The sequence below is a fragment of the Schistocerca gregaria genome, chromosome 4 (assembly GCF_023897955.1).
Source record: "Schistocerca gregaria isolate iqSchGreg1 chromosome 4, iqSchGreg1.2, whole genome shotgun sequence".
NCBI classification, from domain to species: Eukaryota; Metazoa; Arthropoda; class Insecta; order Orthoptera; family Acrididae; genus Schistocerca; species Schistocerca gregaria.
The window spans coordinates 567,518,590-567,539,664 of record NC_064923.1 but is presented as its reverse complement, the minus strand read 5'-3'; the positions used below and the strand labels follow the sequence as shown (position 1 = coordinate 567,539,664).

The 21,075-nt window shown below is 43.4% G+C and overlaps 1 protein-coding gene across 4 annotated transcripts in view; it reads right to left on the bottom strand.

Moving 5' to 3' along the window:
- LOC126266695 (synaptic vesicle membrane protein VAT-1 homolog) overlaps positions 1-7,379 on the bottom strand; it is a 53,434-nt gene extending 46,055 nt beyond the window's left edge. The window contains exons 1-2 of one of the 4 annotated variants that reach the window (XM_049971135.1): positions 7,208-7,379; positions 4,464-4,517 (exon numbers count right to left, since the gene is read on the bottom strand). In XM_049971135.1, coding sequence (XP_049827092.1) covers positions 4,464-4,502 — 39 coding nt within the window. In that variant the 5' untranslated portion in view covers positions 4,503-4,517; positions 7,208-7,379. The other 3 variants (XM_049971133.1, XM_049971134.1, XM_049971136.1) reach the window with 3 other exon arrangements.
- Positions 7,380-21,075: the final 13,696 nt, after the last annotated feature.

Genomic DNA, 21,075 nt, shown 5'->3' with positions numbered 1-21,075 from the left:
ACTTCACCTCAGATTCAAGAGAAGTAAAAACTTAGCTGACCAACTAAAGCTGAACGAAGCAAAAATGGGCGTAAGGAGAGCAATGAGAGAACTGTTCAAAGACTTTGAAAGTATAACTTTGTCAACCGATCTGAATAAAAACCCCGAGAGATTTTGGTCGTATGTAAAATCAGTAAGTGGGTCACGTCAGTATGGCAGATATTGAGAAACGATATCGGAATAGAACAACAACTACTCTCGCTTAATACTGGAAAGGTACCGCGACCAGATGAGATATCTATGCGATTCTACGAAGATTATGCGAAAGTACTTGCTCCCGTTCTAGCAGTAATTTATCGTAGATCGCTTGAGCAACTAAGGGTACCTAGCGACTGGAAGAAAGGGCCGTAGCACAGGTGCAAAATACTAGAGACCTATATCGTTGAGGTCAATGTGTTTCAGAATTACGGAATGTGTTTTATGTTAAAGAATGACTTTCTTGGAGGAGGAAAGTCTCCTCTATATAAATCAACATGGATTCGGAAAACTGAGATCCTGCGAACTCAGCTTGCTCTGTTCCTCCATGAGATCCAATCTCGTACACAATGGCGCTCAAGCTGATGCCGTGTTCCTTGACTTCAGGAAGGAGTTTTACACCGTCCCACACTACCAGTGAGTGGAAAAAATACAAGCTTATCGAGTATTGGTGCACCCTTGCGACTGGATTCAAGACTTCCTTGTAGGCAGAATTAAACACACTGCTCATAACGGAACAAAATCGACAGATGTAAAGAATGTCTGGAGTACCGCAACGAAGTGTGATAGGACTAATCAAGTAGAAAGCGTCGGATGCTCTCTAAGGCTGTTCGCATATGATGCTGTTGTCTATAACAAAGTAGCAAAGTCAGAAAGTAGAGTAACAATCGGCAGAATGACCTCCAGAGATTGATGAACGGTGCAGACTGACAGTTGACACTGAACGTAAATAAATGTAACATACTGCGCATGCATAGGAGAAGAAACTACAGTATAGCTACACTATTTATGATAAACCGCGGGAAATCGTATCTGTTGTAAAATATCTAATAACTATCCGGAGCGACGTTATGTGGAATAACCACAAAGAACAAATAGCGGGAAAATCAAATGCCAAACATCAATTCAAAGGAAGAATCTTAAGGAATGTATCTCATCCACGAAGGAAGAGGCTTATAAGGCGCTTGTAGGACCCATTCTTCACTACTGTTCATCTATGTAGGATCCCTGCCACGTAGGACTGATGGAAGAGAGAGAAGATCCAACGAAGAGAGGTGCGTTTCGTCACGGTATCGGTTAGAAAGCGTTTCGGAGATGGTCAACAAACACTATTGACAGATTTTACAAGAAGCGCTGTGCATCACGGAGCGATCTACTATTGAGATTTAGAGAGCACTTCCGGGAATAGTCGGATAAAATGTTGCTTCCCATGCATACTTCTCGCGTAGTGACCATTAGGAGATAATTCGAGAGACTAGAGCAAGTACAGAGGCTTACCGACAATCCTTCCCAAGCGCTACTCGTGAATGGAACAAACTTGGAGGGCACAAAATGTACCCTCCGCCACACACCGTTACTTGTCTCGCTCAGTATGCTGTAGATGCAGACTAGTGCACTCGGCTGACATGGTTGAACCCATATCGGAAGGAACAGTGGACACTAAATGACACGTGGTACGGCATTATTGACAGCTGTTCGGGAACCTGGTGCAATTCTGTATTTGGCGCCACTTCAGCGACTTGCGCTTCGATGAAAGGTGCAACCCGTCAAGAAAGCCTCCACAGTTCTATCGTCGTCGCAGTTCCGCAAGTCTGACCATCACTTCGGAGTGACCGTTGTCGCTTCACTCAGGGAAAGTGATAGCAGCTAGGCGATGATTTATGAGTCCTTTCAACAGCGTCCATGGCCACTTGCGCCTGTGGCGGTGTTCAGACAAACCAGGAGGCAGGGTCGGCGTTCATATAGAGCTGCTTAGCTGTCTAAGAGGTCGCGTTAACTTTCGGGAACTACTGACAGCTTAAGACGATAAGAACTGAGGAACGGTTCTGAAAACAGTTGAAACGAGGAAACTAAGCTATCACAGCTGTGAGAAATGTAATTGCCTCTCGCAAGTAAATGTCCTAAACTCTGTCACAAGTGAAAAAACCTAGAGAGTGACATGGTAGTAGTAGCCATTTTAAGTTTTCACCCAAGGGCAAATCTATGGTACACGGCTGAAATATGTAAATCATATTCATGCAGCACTCTTGTTTTCTCTTTCTGAACAGGTTTGTTTCCACATCCTTGTTTGGTTCATTGAAGTTATGACAAATGCTACTGATTGTCAGTACACTTGCTTATAGTTGCAGCAATAGCGAAGTTTGCATTTTAAAAAGCACTGAATCAACTACAATGTAGAGGTATGTTGTTTTCCGCTTCTCTTCATACGTACATAAATACTGTAACAAAGAGTAACAGCCGGAACTTGGCAAGAGATTTGTAAATTACGCTACACGGCATTGAGGCACTGATTTAAGGTCATCTGCTCAGGAGTTATGAGCCTCGCGAAAGGACCAGTGGATGACAATGTTGTTTTCAGTCCTGTGACTGGTTCGATGCAGCTCTATATGCTACTCTACCCTGTGCAAGCTTCATCTCCCAGTACCTACTGCAACCTACATCCTTCTGAATCTCAGTGTATTCATCTCTTTGTCTCCCTCTACGATTTTTACCCTCCACGCAGCCCTCCAATACTAAATTGGTGATCTCTTGATGCCTCAGAACATGTCCTACCAACCGATCCCTTCTTCTAGTCAAGTTGTGCCACAAATTTCTCTTCTCCCAATCCTATTCAATACCACCTCATTAGTTATATGATCTACCCATCTAATCGTCTTTCTTCTGTAGCACCACATTTCGAAAGCTTCTATTCTCTTCTTGTACAAACTAGTTATCGTTAATGTTTCACTTCCATACAAATACTTTCAGAAACGACTTCCTGACACAAATCTATACTCGATGTTAACAAATTTCTCTTCAGAAACGCTTTTCTTGCCATTGCCAGTCTACATTTTATATCCTCTCTACTTCGACCGTCATCAGTTATTTTGCTCCCCAAATAGCAAAACTCCTTTACTACTTTAAGTGTCACTTCCTAATCTAATTCCTTCAGCATCACCCGACTTAATTCGACTACATTCCATTATCCTCGTTTTGCTTTTGTTGATGTTCATCTTATATCCTCCTTTCGAGACACTGTCCACTCCGTTCAACTACTCTTCCAGGTCTTTTGCTGTCTAACAGAATTAGAGTGTCATCGTCGAACCTCAAAGTTTTTATTTCTTCTCCATGGATTTTAATACCTACTCCGAATTTTTCCTTTTTTTCCCCTCACTGCTTCTTCAGTATACAGATTGAATAACATCGGAGAGAGAGGCTACAACTTGTTTCACTCCCTTCCCAATCACTGCTTCCCTTTCGTGTCCCTCAACTTATAGCTACCATCTGGTTTCTGTACAAATTGTAAATAGCCTTCCGCTACCTGTATTGTAGCCCCGACAACTTCAGAATGTCAATAATAACACAAAAAAGTATCAAAACAAACTGACATTTATGGGGCCTCGACGTTAAGTGTTTTTGGGCGGATTTCTCGCAACGCCTTAAAATATCAAGAACTTTGAAGTATCATAGCACAATGATAAAATGGTTGTTACATTTGGGGACGCAAATATGACAAACGTGCAAAGCACGAACATTATTTTGACACATTCTTTGGCTTCGCCGTACCACAATCAGGTCATCACCTTCCGACCTTTAGCCGACTTCGCGGTACGTTACAGACCAATGTCACAGCACTGCAGGTGAAAATAAAATATAGTTCTAACGGTGAAGTCACAGGTCAAAGTAGATACCCATTCAACTATTTAAATGTAATAGTAACAGCATCAAAGCTACCATCAACAACAAACTTCTTTTGGACACAAAATACTCTTAAGATGTCAAACTGTGACATGCAAGCAGAATCAGAGGCATCGCCTATGTAATGTACTTTACACTTCAAAGAAGAAATATAGGCTCTACAACGAATTTGTAATTATATGCTAGTCGCCTTATCCTCCACACTTCGTAAATTTTCGGCTCCGTGCAGGACCCATAGGATATCACTGTCAATGAAAAAGTACCCAATAAAGATCGTAACTTTGCCGTGTGCTCTCGAGAGATTGCTTACATTTAAACGCATAGTTAAGGATTGTTGAACCCATCTGAAATAGTTATTCGTTCCCCGCCGGAGACGGCACTGTCACATCGTGGGAAGTAAGCGCTGCGCCCCCTCTTTAGCGATGGTCTCGACAAAGCATAAACCGATTGCTCTTCCACTGGCTCCTACTGATGTCCCCGATCTTAGACAATATGAGATTAAATTGTTTCGTAAACAACTAATGTATCGATTAAAATTGCACATATCTTACCACAGTTGGCGCATTGTACTGCAAAGGGAAGTATTCCATGTCTGCTAGAACGTGCTGAAAAAGTAAATAATATGAGATAAGTCGATCTGGTGCTTATCAAATTATCAGACACCAAAAAAATATGAACATCGTACATAAAAGTTAAGAGCGAGATTTACATTTTGATTTATGACCTAAGTGAAATCGCTATCGCCTTGGCCGCTTTTAAAGATAAAAATTCCACATTCTTCTTGAAAGATATTTCTTCCGCAGATCAGTAGCATTCTGTGTAGCTACACAAAGCTTCAGACAATCATGCATTTTGACTCTGGTTGTAGCACTATTGGTTTCCGAAAATTCAATAGTTTCTTCCAAATCGCTTAAAGGGCAGAGGTATTTAACTATAAATGAAGCTTCCTGCATATATTGTTATAGACTGCCATTGGGTCCAAACTAGTAATATGCAAAATCGATGTTTCAAATGAAATGCAATGGTAAGGTTCATGTTAATTACGCTGTATCAGACGCGTCAATCTGAATATGTACTTTCGTGTTACGTCTGTTGATTTCTTCTATGACCTCGCTATAGACCTACTACTGACCTGCGAATTATTGTAGCGAGTAAGGTACTTATGAAAACAGTTATGACTAACTAGCGAGTTTTCCAAAAACCTATTGAAAATAAGAAAGAATATTATACATCATACAACTATAACGAGTTATGCGGTGTGCGTGGGGCGTAGATGAGTGTTTACAAACCTGGAGTCAGCTTTCCTAAGAGACGGGAGGGAGTGAAGAGGTCATAGCAGGATATTTCTACCCTCGAAGAAGAAATGATTTGGATTTTACAATATCATTTCAGACAAATCTCGATACGGTTTGTTCAGCAAAGCCACCTACCCTGTGCTTGGAATTATGTACGAGACAGTATTTTGAGCAATTTATTTTCAATGTATTACTATGTCAGCTGATCTCTTGATGAATAAACAAACTCATCTCACCATGGGTGAGGAAGACTCTGCAACACAATATTTACTGTTTGAACTATGCATCGAAAACAAAGCTGCTACCGATAGGGCACATGTAAATATGCCAAAAGTGCAGTCACTCTTACACAGGAACCTAGATACTAATGCAGTATGTATCTTACCTGATATCATCTAATAGGAATGAACAAGGAACAGGAGCATAATTGACATAGCTGTTGTAAAACCCCAGATCAGACGCACTTTTCCATTTAGAAGCTACGGTTGGAAAAATTTTCAGCAGTCGTTTCTTATTAAATTCGGGTGAAACTACACTTGTCCTGAATTGTATGATTAATGTTGTGGAAGGCAAACACGATCGGAACGGACTTTAAGGAAACGAAATTGCTACTAGTTAACATGACACTTCTCGACTGTGTCAACTGTATTTATTCACTAGAGCATTTAGTTTTATCGCCCAGGTTACTCGCAAAACCTTATGAGCGACAATACGTGGCGATATTCTTTAAAGCTATTATTTCACAGATAGCAAGGAGTTGCTAGTGTCAGTTACATTTGGAAGAACACGAGTTTCACATCGTTAAATTGTGATGACCTATATTTTCATTTCCTTTGTAACTGTATGAGCAGATTACATGGAAGAGCAAGTGTAATCTTTAGCTGGGTAGTTAGTCCCTATTGTAATAGGCGTTAGGGAAGCCGTCTCCTTTGACTCATAACGTCATCAATATGGTGGATAATCCTACTTCCAGCATTACAAAATGGCGACTGTGTCGTCACTACATACAGATTGCAACAAAAAGAACAAAAATATAAACACAGGAACGTCTCACTCCAATAATAAAATGAAACTAACAGGACAACAGCGGGAAATAGGGGTTTATGGCGGGTACAAGCTAAATAATACAGAACACTGCATCATCCTAAAACAAATACTATCCAAAAAACTCAACTTACGAACGACATAACGCTACAGCGACAAAGCCAACAGGACTCTTACACTTCACTCGAATTATATAGCACGAACAAAGCCCATGGTAACACAAAACCAATCTCCGCTATTCTGAAATGCGGAATCTGACATTTCCCTTTACCTATATAGGTCAAACGAAGCCCCCCCACACCAAAAAACAAACACTTACGACTCCGAAAAGCGGAATTGGACATTTCTGTTGGCCTGTACAATTCTAAACGCCAAAAGCACCCACGTTATATACATATCACACACAAACAATGAAAACATACAATGAAAACACGCGAACGTCTCACTCCACTAATAAAATGAAACTATCAGAGAAATGGGGGTTTAAGGCAGAGAGAAGCTAAATAAATAACAATACAAAATACACTATTCAGAAAAAAAACTTACCTTATGACATAAGGTTATATAGTATTTTGTAGTTTCTTAGAATGAATGTACGGTCCTGGCCATTTATTATCTATCAGCGAATTTAATATTATTGCTACTTTCTGTTATTGCGTTTTTCCTTTTTATGTCGGCTCCCATATCCTCCCAAATGTTACAACACCAGCAGGAAGAACATATCGTATCCGAAAACATCTGTCGGTCCCCGGCCGAGAAGTCAAGTAATCAAAGAAAAGAGTAGAAAAAACTGATTTTGTTTAATTTCAAAATATTTTGTCTGGCTTTTAAACCGCATTACACTAACGGAAGATAAAGCAAAGGACTTGAAAATCAAAAAACAAAAACACTTTCTTCTGACTTCTCTCTGTCTAGTGACTCATCTGGTTTCACACTGCTTACACAACTACGCTTACCGCGCCGTTGTTGTCTAGGAGCCACAGCTGACTGTGCTTTGTGTACGCTGCGAGATACCACGAGAACGCACTGACTTTCGGACTGGCAGGCGGTTGGCCACGTGACTGCAGGCGTGTGCTTCACCACCCGGGAGAGCCAACAGCGCCGCCTGGTTTGCAGAAAACGTATGGGACTCAAACCTTCTCACTCCTATTACATGTGGCACGTCTTGCGAGAGACGAAAATCGAATTTTGCATTTTCACTGTCGTGTCTACATTTTGGGCTTGAATCGGTTGTGCTAGTCCGGCAAAATATAGGTTTATCGAGATTATCAGTATCTTCGTAATTTTTTTAGAGTTCGATTTACTTATAGATGCCACTGAACTCGTAAGAAGAAAGAGGAGGAGATTGTTGTTAAGAATGTGGGCAGGGATATCTACTCCACCCCTACCTATATTTTTTCCTCTCCTCCCCCTTTTTTCCCCCTCATCTTTCCAGGTGCCCCCCCCCCCCCCCAATCAGCACTTGCCTGGGGTGTGTCACCTTCGTGCCGACTTTTTAGTGCAGTGTTTCCAGTCATTGTTAAGTGTTGTGCGTCTTTTCCGCGGTGTTGCGAACGGACGTCATACTGTCGCAGGGTGTGATTTTTGTATCTCTTGCGAACAGAAACCAGACTGTCGCCGTGTTTTTTAATTGTCTGTCTACTATTTTCCCTGTCTGGTCACTGTGTATTTTATTATCATCGCCCACCATTTGTTTAATGTTTTAACTTTCCACAATTTTCCGCTGCTTTAGAATTTACGTCACCCTTTTATCGCCTGCTTTTATTGTTTCTTTGCTTCTTATGTTTTAAAAATTCTGTAGGCTGAAGAGCAGCGTACTAAGATGCTGCCAGCCCGCCCCCATCTACTGACTCATCATCCGTTCCTGTATAATGGGTATGTAGCCCCTCTCAGCTGGAAGCAAGTTAGTTATCTCCTAGGTTTTCTATTGTGCATCATCTTCAAGTAGTATGAGTCATAGTTAACTGATAGTTGCTTTTCTTTGTGAAGCTGAAGATCAGGGACTACAGTATGGATAAGGAATACAGTTGTTTTCTTCCGTCTAGCTTTGATTTTTTGTGCATTATATAGGCTGTTACATCTTAATATATACTTTGTTAGTGGACTTCCATATTCTTCTTGTGATTTCGTATGAAAGGTTTTTTTTTTTTTTTTTTTTTTTTTTTTTTTTTTTTTTTTGTGGAATGTTATCATTTAAATACAGGACAGCTATACCAGGCGTACAGAGGTTAGCGATTTTCCCGCGATTTTCTTCTGTCGTCCCAAGTTTCCACCTATTCCAAGCCTTCACAAGCCTGCAACAAACGGTGTTACAGTTAATGCTATTTTCCTCTCCATATCTCTTTCAACAGTAGCTGCATTACTAAAGCTGTTGATCAGCTGTAATTTTCAGCCTCAAGAGTCAAGTTGACGAGCAGTGCATACGCTAACACGTGTATATTTCTTTGAATTAGTATCAACGACACTCCTCACTTTATGCTGAATTATTACGCTCGTATCTTATAGTCGGTGGCTAATCTTCTCTCTCGCGCGCTTTTCGATCAATTCGTACGGGTGTTTCACCTTGCACGGATTGCACTCGCAGGTCCATTACGCGGATGATTCCCACAAGGGAGAATCCAGTTACGTTATAGTTTTGAGTTGCATGTTAATTTGCAGGGCCTAAATATTTTTCTACGTAGCTGACTGAGTTTCACGTGGTCTATCGCGACCGAAGAAGAGGTAGTTCGACGAAAAAGATGTTCACTAAATCTCTTTCACAGAGGTAGTTATCAAGAACCAAGCAACATCAGATGCGTATTACCTGGTCTTCACCCAGCCTTGAAGTACCTTCATACACAAGCAGAAAACTTAAAATTGACTGAAACCTCCCAGGAGTCACGTCAATTATTACAGCTATCTTAAAAAGGAAAATTTGAAGATTGTTCCATTTTCAGCCGCGTTTGGAAGATAGTCCTACAAATTTGACGCAGTGGCTGCTCCTTCTTCCAGATCGAGGTCTACAGTCCCTCATACAAGTTGTAGCTACGTGTTATCGCGTCATTTCGCCGTAGCTACGTGGCGTTACGCCGACTACATATCCACACTGCTGCTTTATGACACTCCTGTAGCTTCCAGCATCGACGTCCAAGACGAGATCTTCGTACCCTTACACCCTCTCATATTCCACGAAGCGACTTACCCAGATATGGAGCTATTTGACATCAATGTCATCAGCGACACACAGAAGCTCCCCATATCGACAACAGTACCACATCTTTATCTACAGTTCAAATGACACCGTAGTGAGACATCAGTGGATGAACTACACACTTATCTTACCACAATGAACATATTTGGGAACAAAGTCCAATTTCAGAAGGCAACACGAAACAAAGGTAAGAGCACTTGTATTGTCTTGGTGATCTAGTCATGCAAAAATTCACTGATGGGAATAAAACCCCACAAAATAAAGTAGATCACTGAAATTTCGGGAATAAAATTGTATAGGTAACGTTTTTAAGTGATTAACATTGCAAGATTACAGGTTAATGAAAGCGGAGATAAGCCCTTGCAAATGTGAAATGCTGGTATATTAGTAATTGGTGTAACCGAGAGAAAATTGAATACAGGCATGGAAACGTGCATGCATTGTGTTGTGTATATACCAGATGTCAGCTTTTGGGATGGAGTTCCATACTTGGTGCACTTTTTCGGATTGTATCTGGTGATCGAACAGGTATGGCAATATGTCGACATTTCGCAGAGTTTGTTGGGTTACAACAGCAGTATGTGGGCCAGCGTTATCCTGTCGGAAAACACCCCATGGAATGCTGTTCATGAAAGGCAGCACAACAGATGAATCACCAGATTGATGTACAAAATTGCGGTCAGGGCTCGTGGGGTAACTATGAGAGTGCTCCTGCATTCATACGAAATTGCACCCCCAGACTATAACTCCTGCCTAGCACGCAGACAGTTCTGTTGGAGGCCCTCAACCTGGAACCCTCTAACTAACGCATGGTAATCACTGGCACCGAGGCAGAACCATCTTTCATCTGGAAAGACAACAGACCTCTACCTTGCCCTCCAATGAACTCTCGCTTCACGCCACTAAAATCGCAAGTGTTGGTGGCCTGGAGTCAGTGGAATGCACGCTATAGGATGTCTGTCTCGGAATTGTCCTTGAAGTAACCGATTTTTGGCAGTTCGTTGTGTTGCTGTGGTGCCAACTCCTAGTGAAATTGCTGCTGCAGACGAAGTACGATGCGCCAGAGCCTTACACCGAAGACGATGGTCTTCTCTCTCGTCAGTGCCACGCGGCCATCCGAAGTTCCGTCGTCTTGCGACCATATATTCCCATGACCACCACCACTGCCGGCAATCACATACAGTGGCTACATTCCTGCAGTATCACAGAAGGACCATCCAGCTTCTCGTAGCCCTATTACACGACCTGCTTCAAATTCAGTGAGGTGCTGATAATGGTGTCCTTACAATTAATAAAATATTCCGGGCTTTTATGTCGTGACAGAAGGGATTACACTTTAAAACTTGAAGTTTCGACCCCATCTGCTGAGGATATTTTCAGGGGGATCGTAGCTTTGTTGAATGTCCGATTCACACCCTGGCTCTCTATTACCTACAGAAAAATTCCGCTTCCGCGAGCTTCCGCGCAGTGCCGTGACGCCACATGTTCTAAGTACGCAAGAGCAACCGGCCGTTGTCGATTGCCGTCATCCACTGTTACCTTCATCCTGTGGTGGAGGACTGGTACACATATTCTTCAGCACCGGAATCCAAATTTGATTCAATTTCACGCCCTCCTTCTTCCGGTATCCGTTTGTGGCTGCCAGTAATTGAGTCCAAGCCGAATTGCGTATGGTGGCCTCCTGGCTGTAAAGCATGTTTCGCAACAGCTGATCTCTCAATCTGCCCTCTTCTGCAGTTGCCCTTGTGCTCTTCGAATCTTTATTTGACAGTTTTTTTTTTGGTAGTACCTACGTACGCCTCCCCACAACTGCTCGGAATCCTATAAATTCCAGCTTTCTTCCAGCAGTTGGCGAGCCGATTTTAGGTGATCTTGTATCTTCCATGTTGGAATCTAAATTATCGTGATATTCCACTTTCTCAAGATTTTTCCTATCCGTTCAGTCACGACCTTAATTATTGGCAGGAAAACTTTCCATTTCACCGGCGCTTGAGCATTGCTACGATTTCTACGCGGCGGTCTTAACGCTGATTTAACCTCAGCGAACGAATAACCATTCTTGAGCAACCTAGTGGTGACATGTTTAATTCTGCGTTTAACATCTCTGGTTCACAGACTTTCCTACTCACCAACGTTTTTATGACGCTTCACATTTGTTGTGTGTGGTGGTTCGAATCTAGGTGGAGATAACGGCCTGTGTGCGTGGGTTTTCGGTAAACAGTGTGGCCCAAACTACCATCTTCTTTCTTTAAAACTAGTACACCAAGAAAATTTAATCTTCCGGCTGCCTCCTCCTCCTTAGTAAACTGAATCTTCGGATTGATCCCATTCAGATGTTGGTGAAAACGATCCACTTCCTCCCAGCCATGCCGCCACAGAACAAACGTATCATCTAAGTAATGGAACCAAATATTGGGTGTCTTGTTCGCAGTTTCCAATGCCTTTTTCTCCATTTTTCCATAAAGAAGTTCGCTTAACCGGTATTAAGGGGCTCCCCATAGCGAAACCATCCGCCTGTTAATACACTCCTGGAAATGGAAAAAAGAACACATTGAGACCGGTGTGTCAGACTCACCATACTTGCTCCGGACACTGCGAGAGGGCTGTACAAGCAATGATCACACGCACGGCACAGTGGACACACCAGGAACCTGGCGCTAGCTGCGCAGCATTTGTGCACCGCCGCCGTCAGTGTCAGCCAGTTTGCCGTGGCATACGGAGCTCCATCGCACTCTTTAACACTGGTAACATGCCGCGACAGCGTGGACGCAAACAGTATGTGCAGTTGACGGACTTTGAGCGAGGGCGTATAGTGGGCATGCGGGAGGCCGGGTGGACGTACCGCCGAATTGCTCAACACGTGGGGCGTGAGGTCTCCACAGTACATCGATGTTGTCGCCAGTGGTCGGCGGAAGGCGAACGTGCCCGTCGACCTGGGACCGGACCGCAGCGACGCACGGATGCACGCCAAGACCGTAGGATCCTACGCAGTGCCGTAGGGGACCGCACCGCCACTTCCCAGCAAATTGGGACACTGTTGCTCCTGGGGTATCAGCGAGGACCATTCGCAACCGTCTCCATGAAGCTGGGCTACGGTCCCGCACACCGTTAGGCCGTCTTCCGCTCACGCCCCAACATCGTGCAGCCCGCCTCCAGTAGTGTCGCGACAGGCGTGAATGGAGGGACGAATGGAGACGTGTCGTCTTCAGCGATGAGAGTCGCTTCTGCCTTGGTGTCAATGATGGTCGTATGTGTGTTTGGCACCGTGCAGGTGAGCGCCACAATCAGGACTGCATACTACCGAGGCACACAGGGCCAACACCCGGCATCATGGTGTGGGGAGCGATCTCCTACACTGGCCGTACACCTCTGGTGATCGTCGAGGGGACACTGAATAGTGCACGGTACATCCAAACCGTCATCGAACCCATCGTTCTACCATTCCTAGACCGTCAAGGGAACTTGCTGTTCCAACAGGACAATGCACGTCCGCATGTATCCCGTGACACCCAACGTGCTCTAGAAGCTGTAAGTCAACTACCCTGGCCAGCAAGATCTGCGGATCTGTCCCTCATTGAGCATGTTTGGGGCTGGATGAAGCGTCGTCTCACGCGGTCTGCACGTCCAGCACGAACGCTGGTCCAACTGAGGCTCCAGGTGGAAATGGCATGGCAAGCCGTTCCACTGGCCTACATCCAGCAGCTCTACGATCGTCTCCATGGGAGAATAGCAGCCTGCATTGCTGCGAAAGGTGGATATACACTGTACTAGTGCCAACATTGTGCATGCTCTGTTGCCTGTGTCTATGTGCCTGTGGTTCTGTCAGTGTGATCATGTGATGTATCTGACACCAGGAATGTGCCAATAAAGTTTCCCCTTCCTGGGACAATGAATTCACTGTGTTCTTATTTCAATTTCCAGGAGTGTAGAAATCTTCGTTCCATTTGAAGTACGTATCTGTGAGGCAATATTTAAACAGTTCTGCAACATCGGGAGGAAAAATAAGATTCAGCTATTGCAACACTCATTGAGTAGAACCATAATGAATAGCGGCACCACATCAAGACTAATATTTCGTCTGGCTGTACCACTACGCCACTTAATTTACTGATAAAATGTGCCGAATTCTTGATATGCGAATCCGATCGGCCCACATACGGTTGTAATAATGCCGTCAAGAACTTGACAATCTAATAAGTGGGCGAACTAGCAGCACTCACTATAGGCCTTTCAGGAACATGTTCTTTGTGAACCTTCGGCAATCTGTAAAGTCTTGGTGCCATCGCAACTGAATTGAACAGACTTTTCTGAACGCTCTGTTTGACAGAAGACTTCTTTATCAACTGTGTAACTGTTCTAAGAACTTTGTCAGTGGGGTCTTTGCTTAGTTTCCTTTGTGTTCGCGGATTTAATAAGTCGTTAATCTTATTATAATAGTCGGTCACATTCAAAACAACCGTTGCATTTCCCTTGTCAGCGAGGAGAATGATAACCCTATCGTCCTCATTCAGGTGTTTTAAGGCATTCCTCTCACCCACAGTTAAATTACTTTTTGGAGACTTTGCGCGAGACAATACTCTTACAGCTTCTATACAGATTTCTTCAGCTGTAACCTTGTCCACACTACGGATGCCTGCTTCTAACTGGCTATTATTTCTTCCGTGGGCACAACTCGCAGGCTAATGGCAAAGCACAGATCTCTCGTCGTCAGGTAACGAACGAAAATGGTTCAGATGGCTCTGAGCACTATGCGACTTAACTTCTGAGGTCATCAGTCGCCTAGAACTTAGGAGTAATTAAACCTAACTAACTTACGGACATCACACACATCTATGCCCGAGGCAGGATTCGAACCTGCGACCGTAGCGCTCGCTCGGCTTCAGACTGTAGCGCCTAGAACCGCACGGCCACTCTGGCCGGCGGTAACGAACGTCCGGATAAATTGATAACGGTGTGGGAAGCGTCTAAATGGTGGATCCTCTTATTAGGTTGCAAGTTATCACACTTCTTTTTCCGTCTATTAGACGTTGTCAGCGTCCAGATTCTAATACAATCGTGCAACAGGCTGTCAGTTCTATCCCAGTCACACCGCACAATTTATTGCTGACAGTGATATGGAGAGACATTAACTCACAGTCTGTGCTTACTAGGTCCCGGCGGATCTGTTGAATCCGCTCTCGTAGTAAACCCTTTTCACTCCGTTTGAACATCCGCTGCGCCTTGGCCGAGTTGCATAGTTACTTAACCCCCAAGAACTTCAGAATAACACCGACCGCTCTGCAACGAGACAGAAATGTGAAGGAACACAGGAGGTGCACTCTATTCTTCTGTGGGCCTTCCATGCGTCGCACATTTCTTGACTTCTCCTCCCGGTAGAAGCGTCTCATTGACAAAAGTAAACCTTCATGGCAAGAATTATCACAGTTAATAAAATATTCCCGGTTGTTATGCCGTAGTCGAAGGGATTCGACATTAAAACCCCATCTGGGAAGCGAGACGTCATAAAAACGTTGGCGGATAGAACAAGCAAAATCTGCCAACCAGAGCTATTTGACGCAGAATTAAAACTGCTGCATTGTTCACGAATGGTTATTTGTTCGCTGAGCTGAAAAGAGCGTTAAAACCTCCGCGTAGAAATCACAGTGATGCTCAAGCGCCGGTTAAATCGAAGGTTTCCTTGCCATTCATTAAGGACGTGATTGACCGCATAGGAATAATCTTGAGAAAGCTGAATATCGCGGTAATTTACACAGACAAACGATACTTACAAGATCACCCAAAATCGGTCAAGGATGCTCGCCAACCGCTGGAAAAAAGCTGGAATTTATAGGGTTCCGTGTAGTTGTAGGAAGGTGTACGTGGGTACTACAAAACGAACTGTTAAAATATGACTAGAAGAGCACAAGGGCAATTGCAGAAGAGGACTGACTGACAGATCAGCTCTTGTGGAACTTGCCTTTCAACCAGGAGCCAACCACATTCACTTTGGCCGGACTCAAGTACTGGCAGCCACAAACGGATACCAGGAAAGGCTCTACAGAGAGGCCGTAGATATTGTGAAACAGCCCAGGAATTGTAATAGGAAGTTGGAGGGCGTGAAATTGAATGAAATTTGGATTCCGGTGCTGAAGAAGATGTGTACCAGTCCTTCACCACAGGATGACGGTAACAGTGGACGGAAGCTCGCGGAAGGAAGCGGAATTTTGCTGCAGCCAATAGCGAGCCAGGGTATGAATCGGACATTCAACAAAGCTACGATCCCCGTTTAAAATGTCCTACGCAGATGAGGACGAAACATCAGGCTTTAAAGTGAGATCCCTTCGATCACGGCATAACAGCCCGGGATACGTTATTAATTATGACAAGTCCGGTCGTGAAAGTTTACATTTTACATTGGCGCCTAACTCACCACGTCCAATCTCTAACGTAAGGGCCACGGGGAGCGGCCGCGTGGTATGGGGCGCCGTATCACCGACTGCGCAGCCGCTCCCGCCGGAGGTTCGAGTCCTCCCTCAGGCCTGGGTGTGTGTGTTGTTCTTAGCTTAAGTTAGTTTAAGTAGTGTCTAAGTCTAGAGGCTGACGACCTCAGCAGTTTGTTCCCTTAGGAATTTCATACACATTTCAATATTCTCTAAGGTAACTAACGCTTACGAGCGTTACAGCGTTTATTTAAAGCAAAAGTGATTGCATCCTCATAGTGACCGTACTCTTATGCAGCTGGCGTGAAGTCGGAATAGATATCACCTTTCAGGTAGGGAAAACCCCTACCAACTTCCGTTTGCGTCGACAACTCCTTCTTAGTGTTGCATTTTTTTTTTTTCGGTCTGTGTATGTGTATTCAAGAGCATGTAACCAATGATAGGACCCGTAATCGTTAACTATAGTGTAAACTTTTGGGAAAAGGAGGTAGTGATAAAGACAACAATGAGGCAAGAACCATCACGCCTCATGAATAGCTGACAATCTCAAAACGCTGATACATGAGGGATTGTGTTTTATATTAACGGCGATTTACACAAATTACTCACCGCTGTTGCGACGTAAGGCAATATTTCTTTAGACATGCTTTTAAAAAAAAATCTGCTCGCATATTTCGTTGTACGCTAGTGAGTATTCTATGGTAAGTATAAGACTGAAGAGGAACAGGACAACTGACTGCACGGTTATTCTGCTGCCACCAAAGTATATCCCCCCATGAACCACGCACCTTGCCGCTGGTGGGGAGGCTTGCGTGCCTCAGCGATACAGATGGCCGTACCGTAGGTGCAACCACAACGGAGGGGTATCTGTTGAGAGGCCAGACAAACATGTGGTTCCTGAAGAGGGGCAGCAGCCTTTTCAGTAGTTGCAGAGGCAACAGTCTGGATGATTGACTGATCTGGCCTTGCAACATTAAGCAAAACGGCCTTGCTGTGCTGGTACTGCGAACGGCTGAAAGCAAGGGGAAACTACAGCCGTAATTTTTCCCGAGGACATGCAGCTTTACTGTATGATTAAATGATGATGGCGTCCTCTTGGGTAAAATATTCCGGAGGTAAAATAGTCCCCCATTCGGATCTTCGGGCGGGGAGTACTCAGGAGGATGTCGTTATCAGGAGAAAGAAAACTGGCGTTCTACAGGTCGGAGCGTGGAATGTCAGATCCCTTAATCGGGCAGGTAGGTTAGAAAATTTAAAAAGGGAAATGGATAGGTTAAAGTTAGATATAGTGCGAATTAGTGAATTTCGGTAGCAGCAGGAACAAGACCTCTGGTCAGGTGACTGCAGGGTTATAAACACAAAATCACCGAGCGAGGTGGCGCAGTGGTTAGCACACTGGACTCGCATTCGGGAGGACGACGGTTCAATCCCGTCTCCAGCCATCCTGATTTAGGTTTTCCGTGATTTCCCTAAATCGTTTCAGGCAAATGCCGGGATGGTTCCTTTGAAAGGGCACGGCCGATTTCCTTTCACATCCTTCCCTTGCCCGAGCTTGTGCTCCGTCTCTAATGACCTCGCTGTCGACGGGACGTTAAACAGTAACCGCCACCACCACCACAAAATCAACTAGGGGTAGTGCAGGAGTAGGTTTAATAATGAATAGGAAAATAGGAATGCGGGTGAGCTACTACAAACAGCTAAGTGAACGCATTATTGTGGCCAAGATAGATACGAAGCCCACACCTACTACAGTAGTACAAGTTTATATGCCAACTAGCTCTACAGATGACGAAGAAATTGATGAAATGTATGATGAGATAGAAGAAATTATTCAATTAGTGAAGGGAGACGAAAATTTAATAGTCATGGGTGACTGGAATGCGTCAGTAGGAAAAGGGAGAGAAGGAAACATAGTAGGTGATTATGGATTGGGGCTAAGAAATGAAAGAGGAAGCCGCCTGGTAGAATTTTGCACAGAGCATAACTTAATCATAGCTAACACTTGGTTTAAGAATCATGAAAGAAGGTTGTATACATGGAAGAACCCTGGAGATACTGACAGGTTTCAGATAGATTATATAATGGTAAGACAGAGATTTAGGAACCAGGTTTTAAATTGTAAGACATTTCCAGGGGCAGATGTGGAAACTGACCACAATCTATTGGTTATGACCTGTAGATTAAAACTGAAGAAAAATGCAAAAATGTGGGAAATTAAGGAAATGGGACCTGGATAAACTGAAAGAACCAGAGGTTGTACAGAGTTTCAGGGAGAGCACAAGGGAACAATTGACAGGAATAGGGGAAAGAAATACAGTAGAAGAAGAATGGTTTGCTCTGAGGGATGAAGTTGTGAAGGCAGCAGAGGATAAAGTAGGTAAAAAGACGAGGGCTGCTAGAAATCCTTGGGTAACAGAAGAAATATTGAATTTAATTGATGAAAGGAGAAAATATAAAAATGCAGTAAATGAAGCAGGCAAAAAGGAATACAAACGTCTCAAAAATGAGATCGACAGGAAGTGCAAAATGGCTAAACAGGGATGGCTAGAGGACAAATGTAAGGATGTAGAAGCTTATCTCACTAGGGGTAAGATAGATACTGCCTACAGGAAAATTAGAGACCTTTGGAGAGAAGAGAACCACGTGTATGAATATCAAGAGCTCAGATGGCAACCCAGTTCTAAGCAAAGAAGGGAAGGCAGAAAGGTGGAAGGAGTATATAGAAGGTTTATACAAGGGCGATGTACTTAAGGACAATATTATGGAAATGGAAGAGGATGTAGATGAAGACGAAAGGGGAGATACGAGCTGGTGAGCAAGATGTATGAGACAGGTGAAATTCCCTCAGACTTCAAGAAGAATATAACAATTCCAATCCCAAAGAAAGCAGGTGTTGACAGATGTCAAAATTACCGAACTATCAGTTTAATAAGTCACAGCTGCAAAATACTAACGCGAATTCTTTTGAGACGAATGGAAAAACTGGTAGATGGGGACCTCGGGGAGGATCAGTTTGGATTCCGTAGAAATGTTGGAACACGTGAGGCAATACTGACCTTACGACATATCTTAGAAGAAAGACTAACAAAAGGCAAACCTACGTTTCTAGCATTTGTAGACTTAGAGAAAGCTTTTGACAATGTTGACTGGAATACTCTCCTTCAAATTCTAAAGGTGGCAGGGCTAAAATACAGGGAGCGAAAGGCTATTTACAATTTGTACTTAAACCAGATGGCAGTCATAAGAGACGAGGGGCATGAAGGGGAAGCATTGGTTGGGAAGGGAGTGAGACAGGGTTGTAGCCTCTCCCCGATGTTATTCAATCTGTATATTGAGCAAGCAATAAAGAAAACAAAAGAAAAATTTGGAGTAGGTATTAAAATTCATGGAGAAGAAGTAAAAACTTTGAGGTTCGCCGATGACATTGTAATTCTGTCAGAGACGGCAAAGGACTTTTCCAGCAGTTGATCGGAATGGACAGTGTCTTGAAAGGAGGATATAAGATGAACATCAACAAAAGCAAAACGAGGATAATGGAATGTAGTCAAATTAAATTGGGTGACGCTGAGGGAATTGGATTAGGAAATGAGGGACTTAAAGTAGCAAAGGAGTTTTGCTATTTAGGAAGTAAAATAACTGATGATGGTCGAAGTAGAGAGGATATAAAATGTAGACTGGCAATGGCAAGGAGAGCGTTTCTGAAGAAGAGAAATTTGTTAACATCGAATATAGTTTTATGTATCAGGAAGTCGTTTCTGAAAGTATTTGTATGGAGTGTAGCCATGTATGGAAGTGAAACATGGACGGTAACTAGTTCGGACAAGAAGAGAATAGAAGCTTTCGAAATGTGGTGCTACAGAAGAATGCTGAAGATAAGGTGGATAGATCACGTAACTAATGAGGAGGTATGGAATAGGATTGAGGAGAAGAGAAGTTTGTGGCATAACTTGACTAGAAGAAGGGATCGGTTGGTAGGACATGTTTTGAGGCATCAAGGGATCACAAATTTAGCATTTGAGGGCAGCGTGGAGGGTAAAAATCGTAGAGGGAGACCAAGAGATGAATACACTAAGCAGATTCGGAAGGATGTAGGTTGCAGTAGGTACTGGGAGATGAAGAAGCTTGCACATGATAGAGTAGCATGGACAGCTGCATCAAACCAGTCTCAGAACTGAAGACAACAACAACAACAACAACAACAACCGTAGTATATTCCGTTAACCTATAATATACGAAGTATCCTCCGCCTTGCGCTGTACAGTAACTTGAAGAGTATGCTTTTAGCTTTACACCATGTCCCGTAGGAAATGGATGTGTGGAGGAAATAATGAAGTGAACGAAATGAGGGCGACCTATTTTTTGATCGAAGGGACTCTGAATCTTTTTTAAATGTAAACTATACACTTCACGTTCACTGTTCTTTTCTTGTGCCCTAAAACGAATGAGTTCCATTCAGAATGTTAATGCTACTTGCAGCGTGGAACGTGATCAATTTCTGGTTTATTCAGCCATCATATTAGGTTCCAGGAAACTTTTCCCAGTGCAGTGGAGATGCAAGAAGCATAGAGATGACGCAATGTGGGATGAGGTACCGGTAACAGATGTTAGATTCGGTACCATTCCCGTGAGAAAGACCGCCTGCATAATGCTGCTGCTCTGTGATTGGCTGCTGTGTTCGGCGGTAGGGCGCCAAAACGTTAAACTTTAGTTGCTATTATTAATTAAACCTGTCATCCAAATTACTTCATTTTTTAAAATAAATATCTCTCAACAGCCAGCTATCAATCAGTCATTTCAAAATTATTAAAATATAAGTATTACTAAAACAAAAGACTGACGATATTACTGCCGATGCACTTCGGTGGCGTTCGGGTCACGCCTTGCTGGCTTGGCGCGCGAAGTGTCTAGGGCAGCCCGGCTCTCCAGTTCTGAACCGTTCCAGTAGACAGACATGCTGTCTGTTATAGCAGTATCTGTTTCATGCAATTTTATTTCCTGCAGTTCCGACCGTCGCTAGGTACAGACATGTTGTCTATAATATTAGTATTTGATTCATGTAATTTTATTCTCCAGTTCTGACGGTTCCAGTAGACAGACATGTTGTTTGTGGCAGGATGTATTTCATGTTAATTTAGCCAGATATAATGACTGTGGAAAGATAAGTTCAATACGTTGTAATCAAGAATAGTTTCTCGTGTCTATATTAATAAAAACG